This window comes from Xiphophorus maculatus, chromosome 24 (assembly GCF_002775205.1).
Source record: "Xiphophorus maculatus strain JP 163 A chromosome 24, X_maculatus-5.0-male, whole genome shotgun sequence".
Classification (NCBI taxonomy): Eukaryota; Metazoa; Chordata; class Actinopteri; order Cyprinodontiformes; family Poeciliidae; genus Xiphophorus; species Xiphophorus maculatus.
This window is the reverse complement of record NC_036466.1, coordinates 13,894,614-13,918,879: the sequence shown is the minus strand read 5'-3', so window position 1 is coordinate 13,918,879 and position 24,266 is coordinate 13,894,614. Positions and strand designations below refer to the sequence as shown.

At 45.3% G+C, this 24,266-nt stretch overlaps 2 protein-coding genes across 2 annotated transcripts in view; both read left to right on the top strand.

Moving 5' to 3' along the window:
• Nucleotides 1-389: 389 nt before the first annotated feature.
• Nucleotides 390-22,869, top strand: LOC102220763 (NLR family CARD domain-containing protein 3-like). Its single transcript, XM_023329710.1, has 10 exons — nt 390-515; nt 2,819-3,053; nt 10,087-10,127; nt 10,890-11,171; nt 11,970-13,722; nt 15,354-15,542; nt 16,531-16,704; nt 20,656-20,829; nt 22,102-22,257; nt 22,777-22,869. The coding sequence occupies exons 3-10, from the start codon at nt 10,094-10,096 to the stop codon at nt 22,781-22,783; spliced, it is 2,769 nt and encodes a 922-aa protein (XP_023185478.1). The 5' UTR covers nt 390-515; nt 2,819-3,053; nt 10,087-10,093; the 3' UTR covers nt 22,784-22,869.
• A 458-nt stretch (nt 22,870-23,327) lies between these two features.
• Nucleotides 23,328-24,266, top strand: part of LOC106700342 (NACHT, LRR and PYD domains-containing protein 3-like) — a 31,991-nt gene continuing 31,052 nt past the window's right edge. Inside the window, exon 1 of the mRNA XM_023329662.1 lies at nt 23,328-23,417. The gene's annotated coding sequence lies outside the window, so the exon portion shown is untranslated. The remainder of the gene's footprint in view (nt 23,418-24,266) is intronic.

The window sequence follows — 24,266 nt, the reverse complement described above, 5'->3', positions numbered from 1 at the left end:
CTGGGACTTGTTTGTGTCAGTAGGAAACGTCTCATCAGGTTGAAGAGAATGTGGGGAACCCCAAGGTTCAATCCTGGACCCTCAGATTTAATATCTACAAGCTGATCAGATCAGAACCAGAAGAAAATATTATTAGTGATTTATTGCTCTTTTATTGTTGCTGAGAAGAAAATTGGTGCAACATTTGGTTGTTTCATAAAGTTCTTTATAGATAAAAATCTGATTAAAGCTGAAAATCTCCATTAATTTAATAAAATATTGATTTAAAAAACTAAATATTTTTAAAACATAAAGAATCTTTAAACTAAAATGTTAATTAATTTTTTAAAACATTTAGTTCCTGGTAACGATGATCAGACAGGATTCTTGTCTTTTCAATAGGTGACCACACCTGTGCTGTGAGAGGGGGCGGAGCCTCAGGTGGGTCGGGTTCAAGTTCTGCAGAATCAGGTCCGGTTCTCCAGTCGCTCCGACTCGGTTTGTGTGAACAGAAGGAGAAGCAAAGATCTGATCAGGTGAGTTTTAACTCCACATTCTTCTGGTTTCCAGTCCTGACTGGGTTTTCTCTCTTTGAGCTGCTGGACAGAACCAGAACCAGAACTGGGCCTGGTTCTGGTTCTGTTTATGATGCAGAGCTGCAGCACCTGGTTTCAATCAGGAACTCTGGTTTTCTCTGAGTTTTCATCTGTAACCCAGACAACAAGCTGAGTTTGCTCCCAGTTTCATAGTGGAGTCAAACTGGTACCAGTAGGTTCTGAGTGTTTGTGGCCCGGCTGAGATATCTGGGTTCCTGGTTGGTGGATGGAAAATATTTCAATATGAAGTCAATAATTTATTGATCAGAGAGGATTTCTCTGGGCTTTTATCAGTAGAAAATCCAGATTGAATCAGTCTGTGGTGACAGAGGACAGCTGATCACATTTCAATCAATTATTGATCAATAATAAGTGATTATGGTGAAATAACAACACAGCGCCCCCTAGAGTATGTAAAAACATCCGCCCCACCCACTGCTGTTATTTAAATCTATGTAACTGAGTTAAAACATCAAACCATCAGAACCGATAAAAATGACTATTGGACCCGATTTACACACCCAGCAGGAAGTCGGCCATTTTGGATCAAATATGTCGAGTTTTTATTTTTTTATTTAAAAAGCATTTTGACTTTATAAAAAAGAAAAATGATTAAAAATGTCATATTTGTCCTGGAGAGCTCAGAGGTTAAAGCAGAAGAAAACTGTCCTCCAGTCTGACCGTCGCTCATTTTCTCTCATTTGGATTTTTAAATGATTGATTATTAGAAAATCACAAATCTGCTAAATTATTGGTTGAATCAGACTAATTTCTAATAATCTATACAACTGTTAACACTTAAAAATAAACCTGTTTATGTATTTTATGTTTCAATCACTTAATACAGTCAATGACAGTAATAAATGTTTTGTTGTTTTTAAACTGTTTAAGTTTTAAACATTTTATTTTGATGAATTAAAGAAATCTACTTCTCCCCACAAATGTGAATATTTAGAGGTTTTTTTAACTCTATTTTTGTTTTAGTGTTAAATATTTGGGTTTGTTCATGTAATCTAAATTAACTTAGAGGTTTTTTAGAAACACTGAAGCTTTTCCTCTTTAGGTTGGTGGCGGGAGTTTGACCTTTGACCCTAGTGGTTCGGTTGTTTCTCTTCTCTGCAACGAACCTGATTGTGCAAAGAAACAAAATGGCGCCATCTAGTGTTGCTCCAACATGATGAACGAACTGAGACGGCAGTTTTTTACGTCTTTAAACAGTTTTTCTATTATATAGTAAGTTTTATATTTGCTTTAATAAATGACATAATTGGATAATTTATCTAAACTTTTAAAGCAGAAACTAAACTTAAAGTCTGACTTTAAATCCAAAACCATATGAAACTATTTACACCCTTTAAACATCATCATATTTTCATTTCCCCGTTAACCTGATATTTATGTGACCAAAACAAAGTGATATATAAATTATATTATATTAGTATTATATGAGCTGTTGCATTATTGTGACGTGGAAGAAAACTGATTAATAGTTTTCACATTTTCAACCAAATTATTCATCAATCTTCATGTCAGTCCAGGCTGCAGGTGGTTCAGTTGTTGGAAGCTGATCAAGCTGTAAAGAAGCAACAGCGCCCTCTGGAGGAACAACAATCTAATGACATCAGAACCTGGTGGATCAAAGCATCAGAAATCCACTTCCTGTGGTTCTTGATTCGTCATATTCAGCTTGTTGATCTTGAGGTAAAAAGTTTGGAACCAGGATCTCAGTTTCAGGCTAAGTTAACTCAGAGTTTACAGAAGCAGAGTTTGTTGAATCTTCCTTAAGAATAGTGATTATTTTCAGAACCCAAACATGAGAATCATTAACTTTGAATGTTTATGTTCTGAGCTAAATCAGTCCTGAGAGATGATGTCTGCTGTAATCAGCTCTGAAGATGAACTAGTTATCAGGAATCTCAATCTGTCCCAACATCCAGTGGAACCAAAGAATCTCAGATTACATGATGGTGTTTGGTGAATGAATATTGATCTTATTGAGTCATATTACAATCAGCTGTCCAGCAATTTCTACATTGTGCCGTTTTGATTGGGTTGCCTTTAGGGTTGTAGAGTTTTTGGCCCCTTTTCAATTCCTCTCAGTTCTCCAGTTTGGTCCCAGATAACAGCTTCAGTAAAACCAGTCAGGACTTGGTTTGTTTCAACAGGATGAAACTCTGTCAGTCCAGATTCGTCCCCCTCATCCCTGTGTGTCTTTATATCTGCTGCTTCTCATCATCTCTCAGAGGAAGACGGCAGAGACAGTGAGGACAACTGGTCACCTGAAAACTAAACACCTGAGCAGGAGTCCAGACGCATTTCTGGAGGAGCTTTAATCAGCTGATGCTAGTGGTACCAGCAACACAACACTGTCCAATGGCAACAAACAGGATTTAAAGATGTTTAAGTTTTCATTTCAGCCTGAAGGAAATCTGATCCTAGAATGACTGACGATCCTTAACGGGAACATAGAAAAACTTGGTAAGTTGGTGTTTATTTTAGATTTTCTTAAGTATCAAGTCAGGTTTCATAAAAACATCTTTTGGTTTTAAGAATTAAAGAAATGTTATTTTAGTGGTGTGTGTTAATTATCATGTGATTTAAATAAGTATTTTCAATCTCTAATACAGTATATTTTAGATATAAAAAAAATACTGGATTATTTTTTAAATCCAGTATTTAAAAAAATACTGGATATGGCTAATATCCAGTAAAAATACAGCTAATATCAAAAATTCCCATGTAAATTATTTATGAAATAAAGGGTCCTGGAGAGGAGGGTCCATCGGATAGTCGAACCTCGGATTCAGGAAGAACAGTGTGGTTCTGGTTCTGGTCGTGGAACACTGGACCAGCTCTACACCCTCAGCAGGGTCCTGGAGGGTGCATGGGAGTTCGCCCAACCAGTCTACATGTGTTTTGTGGACTTGGAGAAGGCGTTCGACCGTGTCCCTCGGGGAGCCCTGTGGGGGGTTCTCCGGGAGTATGGGGTACCCGGCCCTTTGATACGGGCTGTCAGGTCCCTGTATGACCGGTGTCAGAGTCTGGTCCGCATTGCCGGCAGTAAGTCGGGCTCATTTCCGGTGAGAGTTGGACTCCGCCAGGGCTGCCCTTTGTCACCGATTCTGTTCATCACTTTCATGGACAGAATTTCTAGGCGCAGCCAAGGTGTTGAGGGGATCCGATTTGGTGGCCTTAGGATCTCGTCTCTGCTTTTTGCCGACGATGTGGTCCTACTGGCCTCATCAGGTCATGATCTGCAGCTCTCGCTGGAGCGGTTCGCAGCCGAGTGTGAAGCGGCCGGGATGGGGATCAGTGCCTCCAAATCCGAGGCCATGGTCTTGAGCCGGAAAAGGGTAGAGTGCCTTCTTCGGGTCGGGGGGGGGGGTCGGGATCTTGTTCACAATTGAGGGAAGAAGGGAGCGGGAGATCGACAGGCGGATTGGCGCAGCATCTGCTGTCAAGCGGGCGCTGTACCGATCTGTCGTGGTGAAGAGAGAGCTGAGTCAAACAGCGAAGCTCTCGATTTACCGGTCGATCTACGTTCCCACCCTCATCTATGTGTGGCAGTATGCCCTGTGGGCTTTGAACGCACCACACAAGTGCCTGAATTTAATTGGTTGTGGCGCTGTCTGTATATAAAGGGCCCTCACTCACCTGGTAGACATCATGTTTTCCTTCCGGTTCAGACCTCGCTGTTTGCTGGCACTGCACGCCAGCCGCATACTAGTGCTCGCTTGAATGATGCACTTAACAACACTAATCGCTGATTGAGCCTTCTTGTGGCGGTCCATACAAGCTGCCTGATTCTCCTCCCTGACACAGGCACTACACAGAGCTCAGTGATGCTGCTGTTTGTCCTTGGCTGGCTGTTTGCCCATGGTTCTGTTGTTCCTGGCTGGCAGTCCTTTTGTCGTCTGGTTATCCGTCGTCCGCTGCCTACCCGTCGCCCTGGTTGTTGGCTTCATGCCCGCCATCCTGGTCGGCGTAAGCTGGCTCCTGCCCCTTGTCCAGTGTGGCTGATTTGGGCTGTTTTGTGACCAGCTCATACTGATCCTTCTGGTGCCGCTCTGGGCGGTGTCTGCTGCAGCGTGGCGGTTCAACCCAGGACGAATTCTTAGTTTTATGAAGGTCTATTGCTGCTTGATTTGTCGTAGACTGAACTGTATAATTATGAAATGTATGTAATTTGAATGTCTCTGTCAGGATCTGTGTTTTCTGTGTTCATTTAGAGTTTTTTGTGTCCTTGAGTCTCTTCGTTGTCCTGTCCTCCCCTTGATTGTTCCCAGGTGTGTCTCGTTCTGTCATTACCCTCCCATGTATTTAACTCCACCTGTGTTCCTTGTTCCTCGTCGGGTCCTCGTCAATGTCTAGTCTGTTCGTCGTCAGTGTGTCCATGTGCCTGCTGCTCGTTGTTTGGACTGTGCTCCCATCATTAAATTCACCATTTACCTTACCTGGGTCTGCTGCGTCTGCCTCACCACCTCTCACCACCCGCACTTCATGACAGTCTCCTTTATTTTGACAGGAACGGCCAGCTCGTGGTGTTGGTGGTGGACTTTCCGGGTGGTAGTACTCTTTCTGGTTTGGTGCACGATTTCCTTTTGTTCTTTTTGTATGTTTTTGCTGTGTTTTTTTTGTAGGTAACCTCCCTGATTTGCACTGTCATCTTCGAGTTGAGCCATAACTGTTATTTTAACATGTGAATGGTTTTAAATTTGTATATTTCTGATTAAACAATTTTGTAATAAATAAAATTATTGAATTGGGTGAGATTGTCTCAATCCTCATCTGTAGCGGGCCCGTGTGCCTTAAAGCTAACTTTTTAAGTAGAATTATTGCAACCTTATATTTATTAAATTAATGGTCGTAAATTCAAGTTGCCCATTTGAATCACACTGGTACTGTCACATTTTGGCGCTGTGTGCAGGATCTTTACAGTCTTGAGGCTGAGACTCTTTCACTATTTGATTGTATATTGTGATACTTACTCTCAAGCAGTAAGTTTTTTTTTGGTGTGCCAAGGACAAACAGTAGCGGTTCATTTATTTTGTTGAGCTGGTCATTTGTAGTAATGGAGGAAGAGCTACTGGAATTGAAGACCCTGGTTGCTCAATTAAAGGCTGACAATGAGCAGCTGCGTGCAGAGCGCTCACCTTCCACATCTAGCTCCAGTGCTGGGCCGTCTTCAGCTGAAGCACTCCCTGCTGCCCAAGTAACGGACAGGTTGGTGTTTGTCCCACGTGATCGTAAGTGTCCTTTGCTTAGGGGACGGATGGGGATTAGTGTGAGCGAGTGGGTTGATGAGGTACAGGCATGTATGCGGGCATGAAATTTGTCAGCAGCAGATCAGGCCTTCTTTTTGTACGACCATTTAGAAGGAGAGGCTAGGGATGAAATCAAATATCGCTCTAGTCAGGAACGAGGGGATCTGGCTAAAATCATTTCTATCCTCAAGGAGCTTTATGGATGTAGCAAGTCACATGTTGCATTACAGGAGGCCTTTATCTCCATAAAGCAATTAGAAGGTGAAACATTGCAAGAGTTCTCCCTTGCTTTGATGAGCCTCGTGGAGAAAGTAAAAGCACAGGCACCTAGTCACATGCCTAATGCTGAAGTTCTCTTGCGTGACCAGTTCATAGAATATGTCCTTGATGGTGCGCTCTGTCATGTGCTAAAACAGTACGTTTGTCTGAAACCGGCAGCAACACTGCTTGATGTCAGGGGTGAGGCAATGAGGTGGGAATTAGAGGGGTTGCCAGCTAGTATACAAGGCAGGAGTAATTCTCTGCCTTCAGCATCCAGTTTTCAGTTTGCTGTGCGTGGTGGGTCACCATCTATTGCTAGCCCCACGCAAAGAGAGGTTAATGAGTTAAAAGAGCTTTTAAAACAGCAACAGGAGCAGCTTAATCAGCTTACTCAAAACATTACCCTCCTTCAAACTGCACAAGAGCGCAGCCGCTCTCCACGTTGGGGTCCTATTATATGTCGACGGTGCCAACAGCCCGGACAGATTGCTAGGGAGTGTGGGGGGCCACGCGTTGCCTTCCGTCAGCCATCTTTGTCAGGGTCAGGGAAACCAGCTTCCTGAAAACTAGCGCCCACCGCGTTGCAGAGCCACAGCTCGGGTGGGGCATCCATAGGCTCAACTAATGGTTTGTGTTCAGCAGATGCACCTAAATTAATTGCTTGTCCAATATTGAATTGGACATGGCTGGAGTAAAGGTACCTTGCCTGGTTGACACTGGTTCAATGGTGTCCACTATTACAGAGAGCTTCTTTATTGAATTCTTTGAGCCCTGGGGCGAAGAGCGTTTGAGAGCTTTCCACTGGCTACAGCTAAAAGCAGCCAATGGTCTCCCTATTCCTTACATCGGCTATCTGGAAGTATCTATTGAACTGTGTGGCAAGTTGATGCCCCACTGTGGAGTGTTGGTGGTGAGAAACCCTCCTGATAGTGGATCAGCTTCCGTTCCTGGTGTGTTGGGAATGAACGTCATAAATAAGTGTTACCAAGAGCTATTTGGATAGCATGGTAATGCTCTGTTTAATACGACTCCTGTTGTGGCATCTCCCAAACCCTTGGTTAATGCTTTACAGAAATGTCATGCAGCTGAAATGGAGCAGACTCCTAAGGTTAGGGTGCGTGGCGGGAGGGCCTGCCGCATTCCAGGAGGTGTAATGAAGATTGTGCCTACCAGTTGCTGTCAGAAATACTCAGGCACTACAGACTTCTTTGAACCATCTGAATCTGGTTTACCAGCTGGTTTGTTAGCATCTCCTGCGCTAGTTCAGGTTGTCCGGGGGACTGATTATGTCCCAGTGGTAAATGTGGGCCACACAGATGTGTTGCTTTGCCCTCGTACCACTGTGGGAACTTTAAATAGTGTTGGTGTGGTGAGTCTTCCAGCGGGCGTAACTGAAGTCCCATTATTTGTAAATGTGTTTTCCCAAACAGCTGCTGCTCCTGCCTCCGATGGGATCGAGGCGATTGATTTATCATCTTTGCCTGCGGAGGAACAGGGTCGGGTGTGAGCACTGTTGGGTAAATACACTTCCGTGTTTGCCACTAACGATCAGGACTTAGGTTGCACCAACCTGATTAGTCATGACATTCCCCTTCTTGATGACGCTCCCGTTCGGCAGTGTTACCGTCAAATTCCTCCATCGGACTATGAACTTGTGAAGGACCACATAAATCAGCTTTTGGCAGCAAATGTCATTAGGGAAAGCTCTAGCCCCTATGCATCACCAATTGTGCTTGTTTGCAAAAAATATGGCAGCATTAGGCTCTGTGTCGATTATCGTCAACTTAACATCAAGACACGGAAGGACGCTTTTCCACTCCCTCGCATTGAGGAGTCCCTGGATGCTTTACAGGGGCCCAGTGATTTTCCACTATGGACTTGGCCAGTGGTTATAATCAAGTTCCTGTCACGGCAAGTGATCGCCATAAAATCGCTTTCTGTACACCTTTTGGGCTGTTCGAGTGGAATCGCATGCCTTTCGGCCTATGCAATGCCCCGAGCACTTTCCAACGCTTGATGCAGCGCATTTTTGGTGACCAGCAATGCCAATCCCTGTTACTGTATTTAGATGACATTGTTGTGTTTTCATCCTCTATACAGCAACATCTTGAGAGGCTGGATGTGGTGTTGGGACGGCTTCAGAAGGAGGGCCTTAAAGCCAAACTGAGCAAATGCTGCTTTTTCCAGAAGGAGGTGCATTACCTGGGCCATGTAATTTCTGACCAGGGAGTAGCCACTGACCCTGCTAAAATCGAGGTGGTCACAAATTGGCCTGTGCCCACCACGGCCACCGAGTTGTGTTCCTTTTTGGGATTCGCTAGCTACTTCCGCAGGTTTGTGGAAGGATTTGCTAAGATGGCTGCCCCCTTGCATCGTAGAGCAGCAGAACTAACTAGTAAAGGGTCTAAAAAGAAGGTTACCCAGAGTATTGTTGGAGCCTGGACTGAGGAATGCCAACAGAGTTTTGAGGCTATTAAAACCAAGCTCACTTCTACTCCAGTCCTTGCTTATGCAGATTTTTCCCTCCCTTTCATTCTAGAGGTGGACGCAAGCTACAGTGGGTTGGGAGCGGTCTTGTCACAAGAACAAGATGGGGAAAATAAGACCCATTGCTTTTGCTAACCACTGGTTAAGACCTAGCGAGCGAAATATGTCAAATTACTGCTCAATGAAATTGGAGCTGTTGGGCCAGAAATGGGCAATGACAGAAAAATTTAGAGATTACCTTTTGGGCCATAGGTGTATTGTCTATATAGACAATAATCCTCTGAGCCATTTGGACTTGGCTAAGCTTGGAGCAGTGGAGCAGCGCTGGGCAGCCCAGCTTGCTTCCTTTAACTTTGAGTTAAAATATAGGCCTGCTAAGTCCAATCAAAATGCTGACGCTTTGTCTTGCTGGCCTTGGCCGACTCCCCCGGAAGTGGCTTCTTTGGTTTCAGGTACTCTTGTTCCTCAGCCATTACAGCAAGCTGTGCAGAGTGAGCAAATACAAACTATCCAGTCCTCTGTAACTGTCTTTCCCTCTTTTGCCCCTGGTGATCTCCATGTCCTCCAGCAGGCTGATCCTTCAAGAAGTTCTTTCCTTTATTCAAAGAAAAGAGCAGCCAAATCGTACTGAGCGGCAAGGGCTTTCACAATCTGCCCTTGCATTGCTCAGCCAGTGGGATTGCCTGACTGAATTGGATGGTCTAATGTATCAACGGGTGTTTCGCACAGATGGCGGTGGGGCAGTACACCAACTCCTCCTGCCCAATGCCCTGACCAAGGACATCCTGACTCAGGTCCATCAGGAGCATGGGCACCAGGGAGTGGATCGGACTTTAGCTTTGCTACGGTAACTTTTTAAGTAGAGTTATTGCAACCTTATATTTATTAAATTAATGGTCGTAAATTCAAGTTGCCCATTTGAATCACACTGGTACCGTTGCATATGGTCATGAGCTTTGGGTCATGACCAAAAGAATGAAATCACAGACACAAGCGACCGAAATGGATTTTCTCCGTAGGCTGTCTGGGCTCTCCCTTAGACTTAGACTTAGACTGACTTTATTATCATTTTGCATGCACAGGGTGTATACAGAACGAAATTTTGTTGCATACTGCTCAGAACAACAGAACTTAGAAATAGGGTGAGAAGCTCAGTCATCCGGGAGGGACCCAGAGTAGAGCCGCTGCTCCTTCACGTCAAGAGCAGCCAGTTGAGGTGACTCGGGCATCTGGTCAGGATGGACACCTCCCAGGTGAGGTGTTCACGTCCCACCGGGAGGAGGCCCCGGGGAAGACCCAGGACACGCTTGAGGGACTATGTCTCTCGACTGGCCTGGGAATGCCTTGGGATTCCCCCAGAAGAGCTGGAAGAAGTGACCGGGGAGAGGGAAGTCTGGGCCTCCCTTCTGAAGCTGCTACCCCCACAACCCGACCCCGGATAAGTGAAAGAAAATGGATGGATGGAGTCTGAAACATAATAAATCCTTCATGTTTTCCAGATAAAAAATGGCGCAGCAGCAGGAAGTCCAGCAGGATTTTGGTAAGTGATCAGAAGCAGAAATTAAACATAATAAAGAAACAAACTGACCAATCACAGCCTGTGTTGCTGCCATGTGATGAACCACAGCCTCAGTGTGTATTTATTGTTTTCATGCTTCCTGTTCAGTGAAGCTCTGGTGGAAACATTGTGAGTTTCTGTGAAACCTGAAGGTAAAAACTGAACTCAGATGGAAACAGAACTAAAAGGAACCAAAGTGAAAAACAGGCCAGCAGCTCTGATACTTCAGGAATATTTACTATATCCACTCATTAATTTATCCAGTAATCACATCATTTATTACTAATTTATTATCTCAGATGGAAAGACTTGCTGTTCATTTTATTCCAACATTTGGTGACAAAGATGCTAAAGCTTAGAGACAGAAGTGAAGACCTGATGATGGTAAAAAAAGGAAAGTGAGGAGAATGTTTAATAAGTCAATATTTTTCACCAATAATATCATAATTTCCTGTTTTTCTGAAATAGTGCAGCTCTATATTTAGAAGGTGTTTGTTTTATTGTTTTTCCTGCAGTGAGGAAATAAAGTGATGAACCAGAAGCTTCATTTGTTCTCATGTAGACAGAATCAGTGATCATCACTCAGATATGAGGCAGAAACACAACAACAGGTTTAGACCTGAGGAGCTGATCAACAGACTCTGAGGGGAATCTCTGGATGGAGCAACATGAATAGTTGATCTGCATCATGTTTTTCTCTCAGACGTCAGTTTGAATGAATCCTGTTTCTGTTTCTGCCTGCAGAGGAAAAACTTTTCAAAGTTCGCAGTGAGTTTGTGAAGAGAGTTTCTGAGGAAATCCTGATTCAGCTCCTCGATGACCTGGAAACAGACGGTGTCTTTAATCTTTCGGAGAAACGGGCAATACTTGAAGGGAACCAAATAACAGCAAACAAGGCCCGGGAGACCATAGATGCTGTGAGGATGAAAGGACAGAGAGCCTGCAGATTGATGATCAAACGTCTTCACTTTATAGATCCTGCCCTGTCCAATCAGCTGAGTTTGTCCTCTAACTCCTCTGATTTAGGTTAGTCCCTTCACCAATCATGACTGAGTGGAAGTGAACTCATCCAACAGTGACTACAGTTATAACAAAAACAATGGAGCACTATGGTTGAACACCTCCTGCTGAGCTGTAGGTCAAAAACTATGGAAAGGTTTTCCTGCAGATTGGCAGGAGGCGACTCCTAGTGTGAAAACACTTCGAATGTTCAGCATGATGTTTGTAGTCCAGTCAATTTATCAACAAGCAAAGCTACACAGTACTACGACTCGTTTTCTTCATGATTTGAATGTTTCACGTTTCTGTAAGGATTTGTTTTTTTCTCTGTGTTAAGTTAGGTTTTTGTGTGTCGTTTTCAGTTAATTGAGTCTCTGTGTTGTCCTGTCTGCCCCGTGATTGTTCCCAGCTCTATCTTGTTCCCTCTGTGTATTTAATGCCTCCTGTGTTCAATGTTCTTTGTTGGGTCCTTGTCGTATCTGTCTGGTTACGTCTGTTACTACCGTCCATTTGAGTTTCCAGTTGCTACCAGTTTTTTGAGCCTTAGCCTTCTGCTCTTTATCGGTGGTGCCTGGACTTTGGATTGTTGTTTTTTTCTGTATTCATCCTTAAATCATCGTTTCTTCATTTTCTACCTGGTTTCTCAGCGTCTACCTCACACCGCTCATCATGACAGTTTCTTCCGAATGAAATCCTCCTCATGGTCTATAATTGGAACGAGATCTTTGTTTAAACATCCTGATATAGAAACAATCAAATTAAAATTCAATTAATTGAATCTTAATTTGTTCAAGTGTTTCATCTTGTGTCTTTTTCTCTGTTCAGATTTTGATGATCGATGTCAACATGACCTCAAAGAGTCTCTAAAGAATACCTGGGAATCTATCTGTGAAGGCATTGCAGTACGTGGAGAGAAAACATTTCTGAATGATATTTTCACAGAGCTCTACATATTAGAAGGAGGAACTGGAGGGGTCAACCAGGAACATGAGGTCAGACACATTGAAACAGCATCCAGTAATCAAGGAGCAAAAATAAAACTGGAAAACATCTTTGAACCCAACCCTGCTAGAAAGCAACGGATCAGAACAGTGATGACCATGGGAGTGGCTGGCATTGGGAAAACACTGTTAACACAGAAGTTCACTCTGGACTGGGCTGAAGATAAAGCCCACCAGAACATCGACTTCATATTTCCATTTACTTTCAAAGATCTGAATAACTTGAAAGAAGAAGCTTTCAGCTTAGTGGAACTGATTCATCACTTCTTTGACAATATTAAAGATGCAGGAATCTGCAGCTTTAAAAAGTTCCAGGTTCTTTTCATCTTTGATGGTCTGGATGAGAGTCGACTTCCTCTGGACTTCAAGAAGAATCCAGTTCTGACTGATGTTAAAAAGTCCACTTCACTGGATGTTCTGCTGACAAACCTCTTCATGGGGAAACTGCTTCCCTCTGCTCTCCTCTGGGTAACCACACGACCTGCTGCAGCTAGTTTGATCCCAAATAAGTCTATTGACAGGGTCATAGAGGTCAGCGGGTTCACTGACCCCCAGAAGGAGGAGTACTTCAGGAAGAGATTCAGAGATGATGAAGAGAAGGCCAGCAGGATCATCTCCCACATCCAGAAATCAAAAACTCTCCACATCATGTGTCACATCCCAGTTTTCTGCTGTATCACTGCTAAAGTTCTGGAGAATCTGATGAAGACCAGAGAGGGAGGAGAGCTGCCCAAGACCCTGACTGAGATGTACATAGAGTTCCTGCTGGTTCAACTCACAATCAAGGAGGAAAAGTATTTTGGAAAAGCTGAAGAAGATCCAGAGAACATAAAGCTGATTGAGTCTCTAGGAAAACTGGCTTTTGAGCAGCTGCTGAAGGGAAACCTGATCTTCTATGACAAAGAGCTCAAAAAATGCGGCATCAACATCAAAGATGCTGCGTTGTACTCAGGAGTGTTCACTGAGATGTTTAAAAAGGAGAGAGGGACGCGCGACATCTCAGTCTATTCCTTTGTTCATCTGAGCATCCAGGAGTTTCTGGCTGCAGTCTACATGCTCCACTGTTTCACCAGCAGGAGGAAAACAAAAATGATCAAAACATTGTTGGGAAAATGTTATTTTTTCTTATCTTTGCATAATTTCATGAAGAAAGTCATGGAGAAATCCCTCCGCAGTAAAAATGGCCACCTGGACCTGTTTGTCCGCTTCCTTCATGGTCTCACTGTGGAGTCCAACCAGAGCCTTTTAGGAGGCCTGCTGGGTAAGACAGAGAACAGTCCAGAAACCACCCAGAGAATCATCACCAACCTGAAGAAGATGAACACTCATAAAATCTCTCCTGACAGAAGCATCAACATCTTCTACTGTCTGGTGGAGATGAACGACGACTCGTTTTATCAGGAAATCCCAAAGCTGCTGGATTCAGGGAAGCAGCTCTCAGAGACTGACTGTTCAGCTCTGGCCTTCATGCTGCAGGTGTCAGAGGTTCTGGATGAGTTGGACCTGGAGAAGTACAACACATCAGAATCAGGACGACAGAGACTGGTTCCAGCTGTGAGGAACTGCAGAAAGGCTCGGTGAGTCCAGATGTTTTCATTGTGTGAATGCTGATTCAGCTCTATTGTCCTCCTGTTTCTTCTTCTTCTGCTTCTGGATGTTTTTGGTCTTTAACTTCTTCCTTCATCCTTTGGACTATTTATTTTACTTTATATTTTGTTATTTTTGCAGTTTTAGAGATATAAATACATTGAACATTCAGATTTCCACTAACAAAACCTGCAAAGTATCTTGTTGAACAAAGACAATTAAATAATAAAAAAGGGTAAAACCCAAAGTGAGAACATTCACAATAAAAAAGAGATGATTACATTGATCCTACATTTGGTGCCAGGTTCAGGTGGACGTTTCATTTCTTCCAATATTTTTTATTTATCAGCAGAAAGTCTTAATGAAAGTCAGTCTCTCCATTGGATGAATTTCCTTAATTATTTCCTTCCAGTCCAAAGATGATGGTGGTTCCACATCAACCACTTGTGAGTTACAGCTTTCTTTTAAAACTGATGTTGGTCTGAATGAATCACATTCAGTTTGATCTTTACCAGGTTTAGGAATCACTGAAATCTCTATTCTATTCTAATCTTAACTGGTGAGAATAAAAACTGTGTATTTTTGTCCTGAGGGTTCGAGTCCCTCCTTACATCCACCAACCTGATTCATTAAGCTTTATTTTAATGTCAATTGTTTGTCTGAGACTTTTTAATTCTGCTGGAGGAAACCAGAACATGATTTTAGTGAATGTTCCAGTTTCCTCTTCAGATCAATATCTGATACCTTGAGTCCAAAATGTTCCTAATAATCGTTTATTACTGTCAACACATTCAATAAGGGGACTTCTCTATGATCCATGCAGCAGCTAATGGATCCCAGCCTCTTCTAGGTACTGGAGAACTTTCACTGCTTCACCATGAAAAATGGACCCAAACGCTCTGGTTCTGGTTCTGGTTCTGTCCACCATGATCCATATCATCACTATAGTAGATCAGACAGAACTGGGAGCATCATGATACTGGTCTGCTCCCAGTTTCCTCTGTGGCAGCATTTAATAACCTGCTGCTGGGAACTATGGTTCTATAGAATATACTACTATTATTAATGATGATGATGATTCTAGATGCTGCAGCAGATATTGGCTAAACAAACCCAGAGATGCCAGAGGTCCACAGCAGGCTGGACTTCCTGCTCTGCTCACTTCATTTCTAACTCACTTCCTGCTTGGTGGAAGATCTCAAGGAGCCAAACGGTCTAGTTCAAGTCCGAGCCGTGAGCAGTTCCTCCTCCTCTCCATCATCTCCAGTAGTTTCCTTCATCAGCTCAGTCAGCCTCTTCATCAGCTGCTTCAGCTCCTTTGAGGCTCTGATGCTGCAGCTCCATCAGATGCTGCAGAGAAAACTGAACTTTCCTTCACAGATGATAGAAGATCTTCAACATCTGACTGCAGCTGAAGGTCTGAGGACATGAAGCCTGGACCAGAACCAGAACCAGAACCTGGACTTTAACCAGGACCTGCACAGATTCTCTGTGGGGTCAAACTCAGTAAATTGAAGATCAGATGTTGATCAGATGATGACATCACTGTTATCATATTTTAGTCTGTTTATGATCCAGATTGATTTCATTAGAACTGAATTTATTTCTTCTCTAATCACAGACTTGGTGGCTGTTCGCTTGATAAGGATGAATGTGAAGTTTTGGCCTCGGCTCTGAAGTCCAACCCAGATCTGACTGAACTGGAAATAAATGACATTAACATACATGGAGGTGGAACCTTTGGAGACTCTGATCTGAAGCCTCTGGTTGAGATCCTGGAGAGTTCAGTCAGTAAAGTGAAGATTCTGAGGTTTGTTTTCTTTATTTATACAATAAAATCATTCATTGATTCTTCAATCATTAGGTTAATTAATAAGTTAATTTAATATATTTTCTTTTAAAACAATCTGTTTAAATGTCAGAATAAAATCTCTAAAACATTTTACCTTATAAATGAATTATTTTCTTATTTCAGACTTTGAGATTATTGAACTTTGTTTTTCAGTTTTTCTGATTTTAAATGTTTTTACTGATGAACAAAATGAGTAAAAATAATTCAAATGACGTAAATTAATGATGGAGATGTTTCAGTTTGGTTTGGTAAAGATTCAGATTGTTTTATTTCTCATTTCTGATTCTCATCTTTACATCCAGAATGAAATGTTGTTCCTCCAGAGTCGAGCCACAAACACTGACAAGTTCAAATCATCATTAATGACCAAATCTAAGAAATGACTGATTGTAGAAAAGCAAATCTAGATGAAATGAATGAAAGTGAGGTTTGCAGCAGCAGCAGGTTCCTCAGCTTTGTCCTGAAGCTGTGGTTCTGTTGGGCCGGGTCAGAGAGGAACCGTCCTCTTCAGTCTGACAGCTGTCAGTCGGTTGGAGCCTCGTCTCTGTGATGATGCTTCATCAGGTCACGTCTCCTTAGGAAATAATGGCCTCCATTGGCTTTCAGCAGCTTTAATAAGAACCCAAGGCCATTAATGAATAAACTGAGTGGTTCTGATCCAGTTACCAAGTCGGGTCTCCAGCTGATGATCAGGAACCAGCAGAAATAGCTCAACTCATCCAGGCTGATAGAAAACTTTGAGTTTATTTATTGATCAAATGTTCTGGTTCTGCTGGTTTGGACTCTTTAAACCAGTTTGACTGGATCAGATGTTAGAATCAGTTCATCATGTTTCTTTTACATTCAGGGAAATTAATTTTCTACATTTTTATTATTTATTTGTTCATATTTCAGTTTTAACCTGCATCCTGTTGGCTTCAGCTCACATCTTTTATTCTTTATTCAGATTGGAGAAATGCAGTTTATCAGAGACCAGCTGGACTTCTCTGTTCTCAGCTCTGAAGTCCAACCCGACCCATCTGACAGAACTGAACCTGATCGGAACCAACCTGGAAGATTCTGTAGTGAAGGAGCTCTGTGGTTTTCTACAGACTGAAGGCTGCAGACTGGAGACATTGAGGTATTTTAATTCTGTAATTATTGATATTTCTGTGAATAATTAGATATAATTGATCATAAATCAAATTAATTTCTTCTGTTCTAATAAATATTTTCTGAGTTTGTTCCTGGACTTGGATCCAGAGTTTAATTTAGTCCCTCTGTGTAACTGAGTTGGACCTGCTGATCTGAGGTCAGAACAGGACAGCATTTGGACCCCCAGTGTGTAGAAATCCCCCTCATGTGAAGCAGGTCAAAGGTCATTCAACCCAGTCTAGAAAAGTGAATTCCTGGAATCTGACAGGAACAAATCAATAATCAATGATTGATGCTTCAACACTTTGATCAGAACCTGGAATGATTTTACTGACTAAAATCCTCCAACACAACATGACCCAGTACCAGGTTCTGGTTCTGGTTCTGGTTCTGAAATCAGCAGGTCTTTATTGAAGCATCAGCTTGTTGGCATTAATATTGATGAGAATCTCTCCTTGGGCTGCCACCTTATCGTGGTGGAGGGGTTTGAGTGCTCCAATGATCCTAGGAGCTATGCTGTCTGGGGCTTCATGCCCCTGGTAGGGTCACCCAAGGCAGACAGGTCCTAGGTGAGGGACCAGACAAAGCGCAGCCCGAAGACCCCAATGACGGATAAAAACATTGGATTTGGCGTTCCCTCGCCCGGACGCGGGTCACCGGGGCCCCACTCTGGAGCCAGGCCTGGAGGGGGGGCACGATGGCGAGCATCTGGTGGCCGGGCTTTAACCCATGGAGCCCGGCCGGGCTCAGCCCGAAGAGGAAACATGGGTCCCCCCTCCCATGGGCCCACCACCTGTGAGAGGGGCCAAAGGGGTCGGGTGCAGTGTGGGATGGGTGGCAGCAGAGGGAGGGGACCCTGGCGATCCGATCCTTGGTTGCAGAAGCTGGCTCTTGGGACGTGGAATGTCACCTCTCTGGTGGGGAAGGAGCCGGAGCTAGTGTGTGAGGTCGAGAGGTTCCGGCTAGAAATAGTCGGTCTCACCTCGACGCATGGCTCTGGTTCTGGAACCAGCCTCGTTGAGAGGGGCTGGACATACTTCCACTCTGGAGTTGCCCAAGGTGAGAGGCGTCGGGCAGGAGTGGGCATACTTGTTGCTCCCCATCTCGGCGCCTGTACGTTGGGGTTTACTCCGGTGAACGAGAGGGTAGCATCTCTCCGCCTACGGGTGGGGGGACGGGTCCTGACTGTAGTTTGTGCTTACGGGCCGAACGACAGTTCAGATTACCCACCCTTTTTGGAGTCCTTAGAGGGGGTACTGGAGAGTGCCCCTCCTGGGGACTCCCTTGTTCTACTGGGGGACTTCAACGCTCACGTGGGCAATGACAGTGAGACCTGGAGGGGCGTGGTTAGGAGGAACGGCCCCCCCGATCTGAACTCGAATGGTGTTCTGTTGTTGGACTTCTGTGCTCGTCATGGATTGTCCATATCGAACACCATGTTCAGGCATAAGGGTGTTCATATGTGCACTTGGCACCAGGACACCCTAGGCCGCAGTTTGATGATCGACTTTGTCATCGTTTCATCGGATCTGCGGCCGTATGTCTTGGACACTTGGGTGAAGAGAGGTGCGGAGCTGTCCACTGACCACTACCTGGTGGTGAGTTGGCTCCGGTGGTGGGGGAGGAAGCCGGTAAGACCTGGCAGGCCCAAACGTGTTGTGAGGGTCTGCTGGGAACGTCTGGCGGAATCCCCTGTGAGACGGAGCTTTAACTCCCATCTCCGGCAAAACTTTGAACACGTCCCGGGGGAGGTGGGGGACATGGAGTCTGAGTGGACTGTGTTCCGTGCCTCCATTGTCGAGGCGGCCGGTCGGAGCTGTGGCCGCAAGGTTGTCGGTGCCTGTCGCGGCGGCAACCCTCGTACCCGTTGGTGGACACCTTCGGTGAGGGATGCCGTCAGGCTGAAGAAAGAGTCCTACCGGGCCTTTTTGGCCTGTGGGACTCCGGAAGCAGCTGATGGGTACCGGCAGGCGAAGCGGCATGCGGCTCGGGCGGTTGCTGAGGCAAAAACTCGGGCGTGGGAGGAGTTTGGAGAGGCCATGGAGAAAGACTTCCGTACGGCTTCGAAGCGATTCTGGTCACCATCCGGCGTCTCAGGGGGGGGAAGCAGTACGGCACCAACACTGTTTATAGTGGGGATGGTGTGCTGCTGACCTCTACTCGGGACATTGTGGGCCGGTGGGCAGAGTACTTCGAAGACCTCCTCAATCCCACCAACATGCCTTCCATTGAGGAAGCTGAGCCTGGGGACTCTGGGTTGGGCTCTCCAATCTCTGGGGACGAGGTCACCGAGGTGGTTGAGAAGCTCCTCGGTGGCAAGGCTCCGGGGGTGGATGAGATCCGCCCGGAGTTCCTTAAGGCTCTGGATGTTGTAGGGTTGTGTTGGCTGACGCGACTCTGCAATATCGCATTGACATCGGGGGCAGTTCCCCTGGACTGGCAGACCGGGGTGGTGGTCCCCCTGTTCAAAAAGGGGGACCGGAGGGTGTGCTCCAATTATAGAGGGGTCACACTCTTAAGCCTCCCTGGCAAGGTCTATTCAGGGGTCCTGGAGAGGAGGGTCCGTCGGATAGTCGAACCTCGGATCCAGGAAGAGCAGTGTGGTTTTTGTCCTGGTCGTGGAACACTGGACCAGCTCTACACCCTCAGCAGGGTCCTGGAGGGTGCATGGGAGTTCGCCCAACCAGTCTACATGTGTTTTGTGGACTTGGAGAAGGCGTTCGACCGTGTCCCTCGGGGAGCCCTGTGGGGGGGTTCTCCGGGAGTATGGGGTACCGGGCCCTTTGATACGGGCTGTCAGGTCCCTGTATGACCGGTGTCAGAGTCTGGTCCGCATTGCCGGCAGTAAGTCGGGCTCGTTTCCGGTGAGAGTTGGACTCCGCCAGGGCTGCCCTTTGTCACCGATTCTGTTCATCACTTTCATGGACAGAATCTCTAGACCAGCCAAGGTGTTGAGGGGATCCGATTTGGTGGCCTTAGGATCTCGTCTCTGCTTTTTGCAGACGATGTGGTCCTACTGGCCTCATCAGGTCATGATCTGCAGCTCTCGCTGGAGCGGTTCGCAGCCGAGTGTGAAGCGGCCGGGATGGGGATCAGTGCCTCCAAATCCGAGGCCATGGTCTTGAGCCGGAAAATGGTAGAGTGCCTTCTCCGGGTCAAGGGGGGTGTCCTGCCCCAGGTGGAGGAGTTCAAGTATCTCGGGATCTTGTTCACGAATGAGGGAGGAAGGGAGCGGGAGGTCGACAGGCGGATTGGCGCAGCGTCTGCTGTCAAGCGGGCGCTGTACCGGTCCGTCGTGGTGAAGAGAGAGCTGAGCCAAAAAGCGAAGCTCTCGATTTACCGGTCGATCTACGTTCCCACCCTCATCTATGGTCATGAGCTTTGGGTCATGACCGAAAGAACGAGATCGCGGATACAAGTGGCCGAAATGGGTTTTCTCCGTAGGGTGGCTGGGCTCTCCCTTAGACATAGGGTGAGAAGCTCAGTCATCCGGGAGGGACTCAGAGTAGAGCCGCTGCTCCTTCACATCGAGAGGAGCCAGTTGAGGTGGCTCGGGCATCTGGTCAGGATGCCTCCTGGACGCCTCCCTGGTGAGGTGTTCCGGGCACGTCCCACCGGGAGGAGGCCCCGGGGAAGACCCAGGACACGCTGGAGGGACTATGTCTCTCGGCTGGCCTGGGAACGCCTCGGGATTCCCCCGGAAGAGCTAGAAGAAGTGGCCGGGGAGAGGGAAGTCTGGGCCTCCCTTCTGAAGCTGCTACCCCCGCGATCTGACCTTGGATAAGCGGAAGAAGATGGATGGATGGATGGATGGATGGATGGATGGATGGATGGATCGATGGATGGATGGATGGATGGAGAATCTTTAACTGGTTCTGTTGGACTGGTTAACCTGCATCCTGTTGGCTTCAGCTCACATCTTTTATTCTTTATTCAGATTGAAGTTCTGCAGTTTGTCAAAGATCAGCTGTGATGATTTGACCTCAACTCTGAAGTCCAACCCGACCCGTCTGACAGGACTGGACCTCGGAGGAAACAACCTGGGAGATTCTGGACTGAAGGAGCTCTGTGGTTTTCTACAGACTGAAGGCTGCAGACTGGAGATATTGTTGTATGTAATTTTATAATTATTGATATTTCTGTGAATAATTAGATATAATCAATCAATCAATCAAATGTTATTTGTATAGCACATTTCAGCAGCAAGGCATTTCAAAGTGCTTTACATCATTACAAACACAGAAACACAATGAAACATAGAATCAACAATCAAAACACGACATTAATTCAGGTTCCATCAATAAATTTGTAATTGATTATATTTCAAATAAACAGGTGGGTTTTTAGTGGAGTTTCATCCATAAAGGTTTACCTGTTACACTCCTACTGTGTTATATGGAACAAAATACCTGCTGCTATTTTTATTCCCACTCATAATCACACAGTTTAAAATGATGTAAACAGAATTTTAATGGGCTTCTGGTACCAGGTTCTGTTCACCTCTTACACTGAATTTTGCTCTGGGCCTGGTCATAAATCAAATTAATTTCTTCTGTTCTAATAAATATTTTCTGAGTTTGTTCCTGGACTTGGATCCAGAGTTTAATTTAGTCCCTCTGTGTAACTGAGTTGGACCTGCTGATCTGAGGTCAGAACAGGACAGCATTCGGACCCCCAGTGTGTAGAAATCCCCCTCATGTGAAGCAGGTCAAAGGTCATTCAACCCAGTCTAGAAAAGTGAATTCCTGGAATCTGACAGGAACAAATCAATAATCAATGACTTCAACACTTTGATCAGAACCTGGAATGATTTTACTGACTAAAATCCTCCAACACAACATGACCCAGTACCAGGTTCTGGTTCTGAAGTCAGCAGGTCTTTATTGAAGCAGCAGCAGCATCCATCCATTTTCTGTTCACCCTTGTCCCTAATGGGGTCGGGAGGGCTGCTGGTGCCTCTACAGCTACGTTCCGGGCGAGAGGCGGGGTCACCCTGGACAGGTCGCCAGTCTGTCACAGGGCAACAGAAAGACAGACAGGACACACAACCATGCACACACACACACTCACCCCTAGGGAGAATTTAGATAGACCAATTAACCTAACAGTCATGTTTTTGGACTGTGGGAGGAAGCCGGAGTACCCGGAGAGAACCCACGCATGCACAGGGAGAACATGCAAATTCCATGCAGAAAGACCCCGGGCCGGGAATCGAACCCAGGACCTTCTTGCTGCAAGGCAACAGTGCTACCAACTGCACCACTGTGCAGCATAAGCAGCAGCTTGTTGGCATTAATATTGATGAGAATCTTTAACTGGTTCTGTTGGACTGGTTAACCTGCATCCTGTTGGCTTCAGCTCACATCTTTTATTCTTTATTCAGTTTGTATCACTGCAGGTTGTCAAAGATCAGCTGTGATGATTTGGCCTCAGCTCTGAAGTCCAACCCGACCCTCCATCTGAAACATCTGAACCTGAGATACAACAACCTGAAGGATTCAGATGTTCAGCAGCTGAAGGATCTTGTAGAGACTGTAGAGTAAGTAAATGTTTGTAGTGAGTCCAGCTGCTGTCAGCATATTGAACTAAACCCAGTTAGCATCAAAGCAAAGATCCAGTGTTCCCAGTAAAGCTGCAGCTTCTCAGTGGGAGGAGAATGGTTCAGGCTTCCTGATTGGACACAGAGACAGCAATCAGCCAATCAGAGGAGCAGCAGCTTGCTGTGTTCCTGTGTTTGTGTTGGTGTGAAGATGAGTGTTGTTGCTGTGTCCATGTCTCCAGGAAGTCCAGCTGGACTCCAGCGTCCAGCCGTCCAACATGTCTAGAGACAGTGGTCCTCATCCATCAAACTGTGGCAGCAGCAGATCTGATCTCAGATCTGTTTGTTCTCTCAGTTCAACAGGAAACAACTGATCAGGTTCATCTTGGTCACAGCTCTGAGATCAGTCTGACTGCAGCCTGGAAACCATCTAGTGGATGTGCTGCGTCACTGACTGCTGCTGGAGAGAGGCTGGAAACACTCACTGATCTGCTCTCTCCTTCCTTCTTCTCTCTGCAGGATCTGATCTCTGTAAAGTAGAAAATGGTCTCAGTGTCCTGCTGATCCTCAGAGGTTGAAGCTGCAGCAGTTTGAGTCTAAAGAGACTCTGACTGGATCATGATGATGACCTCTGACCTCCAAGATTTCCCTCCTGTTTATTTTCTCATGTTGTCATTTAGTGTCTGATATTGTTTGTCTCTTTGGATCAATAAAGATCCAATTCAAACTGGGCTCCATTTAGAGCGGGGGTGTCCACAGTCGGTACTGGAGGGCCGACATCCTGCATGTTTTCCATCCTTCCATTTATTACACATCAGAAAAGGTTCCTGCTGGGTGGATCCTAATGTTGTGTTTGTAGGTGGAACCTTTTTTTTGAGGAATGCTACTGTAACAGGTGGCACCACCAGGTGGCGCTCCCTCCACAGCCTGAGCCTCCATAAAAGGGAAGCTGGCCAAGTGTTAATTTTCTGTGTGAGACCAGATGTGTGTTGGACCCGAGCTGTTTGCTGGGTGTGGAAGGTTTGGAGGAAAACTGTTTTAAATTGATCCTCTTAAATATGATTTTGCTGATGTGTTTTTCTTATACAGGGCTGCATTATTAATGACGTTCCGTAACGTTACCTCCATGTGTGGCGGCGTGTGGTTTTTCGACGCTGCAGGTAAGCTCAGACACGTGCAGGGGGGGGCAAAGGTGGCTTGAGCCCCTGCCCCTTTTATCCTTGATACCCCTAGTGCCCTGTTTGAGTTTTTATTTTACATTTTTTTATCTGTATGTCAGAAGGCCTACTTGTACACCTCAGCAATAATTTTTAGCTAAATATAATAATTTATCAAAATAAACTAGTCTGGCTGCCCTCAGGCTAATAATGACTCTCAGAGCCTCCATGTTGTTCAGACTCCATGGTGAGGAGGAGGAGGGTCTGTTCCTCTATCTATCTAATTATGGGCAAGAATATTTTCATTAACTGGTTTGTGAATAAAAACGTAGGTCTGATGTAGAAAAATTGTTTATCTTTATATTTTCATAATTGTCCTTGCAATAGCGGGACAGACAGAACCCGCCTCGCCACTAAACTCAGAAATGCTGCAGAGAAACTTCTGACTTTAACTTCATCATTCTGCTAAAAGCCCGGTTCACTACAGGCAGTCTGGGTCGGAACCACCGACAGATAGAAAGAATATCTGTCTTTATATCAGACATCCTGATATAAGACACTGAGACTGTCACCGCGAGTCGCAACGCAGATCAAAGCCCCAGTACCACCTGGTACCACCTGGTACCACCCGGTACCACCTGGTACCACCTGGTACCACCTGCTCTCTGTTTGCTCTGCTTCTCCTTAACGTTTCTACCAGGCGGGTTAAAGCCGCTGGAGGTTCTGGGCTGTAAACAGAAGTTACTGCAGAACCTCAAGTGTTAAAGGAAGATTCGGCCCAATTAGAGTTCATGAAATAAACATCAGAGAAAATATTGTAGCAATAATCAGAACCGCAGCAAAAAGCCAAAC